Source organism: Lepidochelys kempii, chromosome 5 (assembly GCF_965140285.1).
Source record: "Lepidochelys kempii isolate rLepKem1 chromosome 5, rLepKem1.hap1, whole genome shotgun sequence".
Classification (NCBI taxonomy): Eukaryota; Metazoa; Chordata; order Testudines; family Cheloniidae; genus Lepidochelys; species Lepidochelys kempii.
In genome coordinates, this window is record NC_136384.1 from 41225969 (window position 1) to 41231968 (window position 6000).

At 36.9% G+C, this 6000-nt stretch overlaps 1 protein-coding gene across 5 annotated transcripts in view; it reads left to right on the forward strand.

Annotated features, from left to right (window-relative positions):
• The window catches only part of RNF180 (ring finger protein 180), a 140631-nt gene extending 134891 nt beyond the window's left edge, over positions 1-5740 (forward strand). For 4 of the 5 annotated variants that reach the window (XM_073344047.2, XM_073344045.2, XM_073344049.2 and 1 more), the window contains one exon: positions 2759-5740. In XM_073344047.2, coding sequence (XP_073200148.1) covers positions 2759-2961 — 203 coding nt within the window. In that variant the 3' untranslated portion in view covers positions 2962-5740. The remainder of the gene's footprint in view (positions 1-2758) is intronic. The other variant, XM_073344048.2, reaches the window with a different exon arrangement.
• Positions 5741-6000: the final 260 nt, after the last annotated feature.

Sequence of the window (6000 nt, forward strand, 5' to 3'; positions counted from 1 at the left end):
AATGATTTTGCAGTAGCATTTTTTCACAGTGATGTAGCGTGGAAAATTGTAGCCCACAATTTCTATGAATTAAACATAATTAAACATGTTCTTTTACTAGCACGTGTTGACAGCAAGGATTTAGTTTCTAGAGTAGAAACTTTCAACTGATGCTTAATTGATTAACAGATGGTAAGTCAGGGTATGTCTACACTGCAGCTGGGAGCAAGTCTCACAGTGGAGGTAGACAATTTGTGCTAGTGTGGCTCAGAATAGCTAGTGGATGTGCTAAAAATAGCAGTATGGATGTTGTGCGTCTGGCAGAGACTCAGGCTAGATGCTCAAGATCAGACTCAGAGGATAGGGTGGGTTTGAGAGCCGGAGCTACTACCCAAGTTGCAAAATCCACACTGCTATTTCAAGTGCACTAGCTTGTAGACTCACCCAAATAATAGGGAATTAAAATCTCTTCCATATGTTGGGTGTCAAATCCTGATTGCTTTACTCATGCTCATGGAAGTCAGTGGGATTACTCGTGTGGGTAAAGTGAGCAGGATCTGGTTGTATATATTCTTAATGCAGTATCAGAGGGGCGTTTCTGTGGATTTCTACAGCAAGAATAATTGTACAGCAGTAGTTTCCTATATTAAAATTGCTGTTCAATGTAGAATGATTACATTGTAAAGTCTAAGCCAGGATAAATTTAATGCAGGTTCGCTTAAAGTAAATCACATAGAGATAGAAATCAAGGATTATATTTGTCTAAATCTTTTAGGCTCCAGCAACTACCCAGTCATAATTAATGTCAATAAATGTTTGCATAATTATACTTTGATTACAAGATGATTCAAAATTGTTGATGCAAAAATAGCCTTCTGGCATTTTGTGTTTACGATAAGAGTGGAAATAAATAAAAGCAAATCACACATAGCAATCTTAATTAGGACCCTCTGGAGAGGATAATATACACTGAGGATTTATGTATAAAAGCACATAGTTATAACACTGGTGATAGAACTTAATGTCAATTGCAAATTCATTCCAAAAAATGGAAATCAGATCAAATAAATCCAGATTTATATTTGGAAATGTTTAACAAGTGTTATAAAAGAGAAGCAGATAATGTTTCTAAATATCAAAACTAGATTTGAAATATGGGTTTCGTATCAAGATGTGGTTTTTATGTAAATCACATCTTTGTAGTGTCAGGAAAAGTTGTAAACAAGACTCCACTATTTTTCAATAAGTAAAGGTAATGGTTTCAAATGTAAACATAAGCAAGGCCCAGGTCCTGCAAAAATTTAAGCCCCTGCTTACTTTGAAACATGCGAGTAACCTCATGGATTTCAGTAGGGCTACTTACTTTCTTAAATGGATATACATAAGTCTTTGCAGGATTGGGGCCGAAAATAGCTTCCAAGTACAAATCCATAGAATATTTTTTCTCTTCACAGTAGCTTGGCATTTATTTTTAACTATGGGTTGCAATCATATCCTTTATGAAGTGAATGGGAGTTTTGACATTCACGGCATTGGAGTCAGAATTTCACCCATGATCTCTTAAAATGCATAGGGTTAAACTGTTAGGGTGATTTACAGACTAGTAAGCCTTATCTGTCCATGGTAAATTGGTCAGTTATACTTCTAGATGTTTTATAATTCTATTTAGATTGTTATATAAGGTCTAACCAGAACTGATTCTATAAAGGAAATGTGTGCATCACTAGTAGACTAGCACTTTTTGAATGAATCAATAAAATAGTGGATATCGAAAAATCAGTTGATTTAATGTATTTGGACTTGCAAAGGGGCTTTAAGAAAGTCCCTTACAAGAGATTACTGAAGAAACTGAGTAGTTTTGGTTTGAGAAGCAAAGTATTCTCATGGATCAAAGTCTGGCTAAGAATCAGAGGGAAAAGAATAGGAATAAACGGTCAAGTTTTGCCCTGCCTGTGAATAGAGACAAAACTGTTACAGTATAACAGAGTTTAGGGAAAGACATTCTACATCCATTTAATGAAGGGAAAACCCCTGGCAGAGGGGAGTGCTTTCATAAATGTTTGTCTCCTGGGTCTGCAATGGACTGTACTTTTGGGGGGTAAATCTACTTTACTGGGTAGGAAAAGTAACTATTGATAAGCTTAGAGTCAGATTTGTGTTAAGATTTTTTTGTATTGTGACCACTTGCTTCCACCACTCTATTTATAGTAAAATTTGTATTCTTTTCTTTAAAAAAAATCTTGTTTTATTATAAATGCTCACAAGGGCTTTGTGGTTTACAGGAGTAGTGGGTTAAGGTAAAACTGCTAAACTGAGATACACTGCACCTTTGGGGATAGAAGGTTTGGAATTGCTGTGGGTAGCCAATCTCTCTGGAGCTGGATATCACAGAGGAATGATTCAAAGGGATTCAGGGATTGGGGTGCACCTATTTGTTTACCTGCAAGGCAAAGACAGGGCTGGCATAAGCCCAGAGGAGAATGCTTAAGTGGCTGAAGGGCTGGCAGCGTCAGGAATACCCAGCTACCATAAGACAACTCTCATTAGCGACAGTGGGTAAAAAAGTGACTCTGTGCTCTGAGATCCATCAGTCTTCTCCAGGAAAGAGGGATATACACTGGTGGTGAGATGTGTTGCTTCTAGTCTGAATTAGCTCTTCAGATAGAGGCTATCCATTTCTGATGCTCTCAATCCAGTGCCTTTCATAAGCATTGTCTTTACTTAAAATATTTTTTTTAAAATGAATACGTGGACTGAAGTGACATGATCTGTTTTCCAGCAGGTTTCCAAAGGCATACAGATCCTGTAGCAAGAAGGCACTTCCCACATGCTGCTCACAGGATGGACTATATGGATTTTGAGGATGATAGCCGTGGATGGTGGTTTGACATGGACATGGTGATAATCTACATTTATTCTGTCAACTGGGTCATAGGATTCATTGTTTTCTGTTTTCTTTGTTATTTTTTCTTTCCTTTTTAGGGGACTGCATTGGTTAGTAAAACTGAAGAATCATGCAAGCAAAGACAATGTAAATAAAAATGGTTTGAAGTAATGAATGCAGATTTTTTTGTGTGTGTGTGTGTGGGGTCTGGAGTGTTTATGATTCCGAATTGTATTAAGCTGCACCAAACGTGACATGGGCCTAACGATCTAATTACTGGATGCTTCTGATATAGGTATGAAAGACTTGAGCTTTGCTGAAAACATAACGTGAAATCCTGGCCTCGTTGAAGTCAGTGGGAGTTTTGTCATTGATTTTAGTGGGGTCAGGATTTCCACCCGTAATGTGTACACATTCTTCACCAGTATGTAGAAATGGACCATCAAGATTTGTTTTGAGTTACTGCTCAGAGGGATGCAGCATGGTCTGGTAGACCAGAGTTCAGTTTTTGGCTCTGTACTGATATACTGTGCAACTTTAAGCAAGTCATATCATCTACTGGTGCCTCAATTTCCTTGTGTGTAAAAGGGGGATGATGGAGGGAGGATCCTCCAACACTGACAATGTGTCTCAAAGTTAATTATTAGCACCTTTCATGTGGAAGGATCCCAAAGCACTTTAAGGTCTGTCTATATATGGATGCAACCACCATTTAATGCTAGCCACGCTACAAAACATTTTTTAAAGTAGAAAAAATAGAAGAACTTCTCCAACTGATGCCACTGGAGGGATTTCTGATATTTCTGATATATAGTAAAATGTAAGTACAGAAAGATAGGTCACAGTGGCTAAAACTACTTCTACTTCTGAGAAGTACAAGGAAGCATTTAATTTCAAGGGACTCAGTCCTGTAAGCTACTGAGAATGCTCGCCTTGATCCAGGAAAGCACTTTAGCATGAGTAGTCCCATTAACTTCAGGATTTGCATTGGTAACCTCAGGAGCTGCTGCTGGTTATTCAGTATGCAGCACTCTTTCAGTGTAGCTAATACCATTCCATTAGATTGCTAGGAGATGAGGTGGACTTGAATAACTGTAATGGGACTGCCCAGGAACTTGAAGTTCAGAATGTGCATAAGTACTTTGCTGGCTCAAGGCCAGAAATAACCAAGGCCTCAGACTTGTATCTTATCTGAAAGATGGCACCTCCAGTAGCACATTGGCTCCTAGCTGTTTTCCTCAAGCTGCATAAAATAACTTCTTAAGATTAGACTGCCCTTTGAGGATTTTTTTACAGTTAAAATACCTGTACAGCTGAAATTATGTTGACTGAATGGATTTGGTCACTTTCTTTTAATATTGCTCTAACGGGTAGGGGAAGTGTAGTAATTTCACTATCAATATAGTTGTGGGCAAAAGAAAAATTAGTGTATGCAATTACTTTCCCTCTAATTACAATAGGTTGTCTTGTACTATTGATAGATCATTAGGCATAACTTCTCTTTCTCCCCCCACCCCTTAAAACTTCAGAGGTTTTAATAAAACTCACAGTACAATAAAACTCTCAGCAAACTTAAAACATGTTTCTCAGCTATGCCAGAACTCAAGTTATACCTTCTGGTTTCTTAAAACTTGCAAATCAGCTGTTCCTGCCTCAGTGAAGAGAAGGGATTAAAGCACCTTTTCAGCCAAAATGCACTTGCACTTCCTGGGGTCGGAAAGCGTTAGACTGAAAGGATGTATCATGAAATGATTACTTTAGCTAATTTAACTAACTTGGTGCTATTTTAAAATGTGAAACACGATTTTTGGGGGAAAGTATTAAATGAGATTTAAGAATTTAAGTAGGGTGTTTCTCAGATGAATATATCAATTAGCTAATATTTCAAAATGTACTTGTATATAAGAAATCTATTCCAGACACCACCAATTAAGTGAAAGTAAACTTACATAGAAAATTTCTAGTAGCATTGTATCATGGATTTATTCTGAAAGATGAAACTGGAAGGGAGACAGTCAAATGTAGTATTGTCTTCTGTATAATTACAAGAGTTGATAATTGTGGGTGGATACACTGTTCTAAATTTAGTATAAACATTTTTATATAACATATATAACATTTCTAAGGTGCATATACATATCAGTCAAGCTATATATTTTGTCTCTACTGTTGTTTTGGTTAGTTAATTTGGTTATGAATTGCAAAGAGTAATGAATAATCAGATAATAAAGGAGATGGACTTAGTGTTTCAGATTTTTATATAAAGCTGTTTCTCCTTCAGAGAGAGACCCAGAAGGGGTAGAATAGTTGTAAGCTGCTTTTCCCTATTGCCTCTTTCCAAATAAACCCTTTGAAAATGTTAGTTCATTATTACTGTCTCAAACGTGCTTCCATTAAAATTTTGTCACAAAAATCCTATTGACTTCAGTGGGAACTGGAGTAGGTCCTTTTGTGAGCAGTTTTATTCTTAAGCACTTGGTCTTGTTCTGGCATGTATTCTCATCTATGAGGTTATTACAGTGTTTTCAATAAAATCTGAAGTTGTTTGACACAGCTGTAAAATATTACAATAGATATTGGGTGGAATTAAATTTGAATATTTTTTTCAACCCATGTTATGTTTCTGTTTTAATTCTGTTTTTGGGAGGGAGTAGAGATTTTTGTGGGGAGAGGCGTTATAATGAATACAATTATCTCTTTTCATGCTAGCATTCTTAATTGTGTTTGTACTTTGTGTGGAAACCCAAAGGGACTAGAAACATTAAACTATCAAGTTTGTCATAACCCACAGTGGCATATCAACTCTTTATTCTGGATCTGAATACTTTCTATGGATGATTTAGTACTAAATGCCCATGTTATTCTTCCAAACATATATAACTGCATTAAACAACGGCATAATGCGAGAGACCGAATGAGATTTTAGTGGCTGGTGCACAGTTGCTAATACATGAGGTTTCATGCTCAGCTGCTGACAAACTTTTGATTAGCAGTTACACTTTTACCCACCACAGGTCCTCCCCTGCACCCCCATAGTCCCCTACCTCCTCCCCACCACCACCATTAAATACTTTTAAAAACTAGGAAATTAATACACACATTGTTTTATGAAGCACATAGGCTTGCAATGCACAACA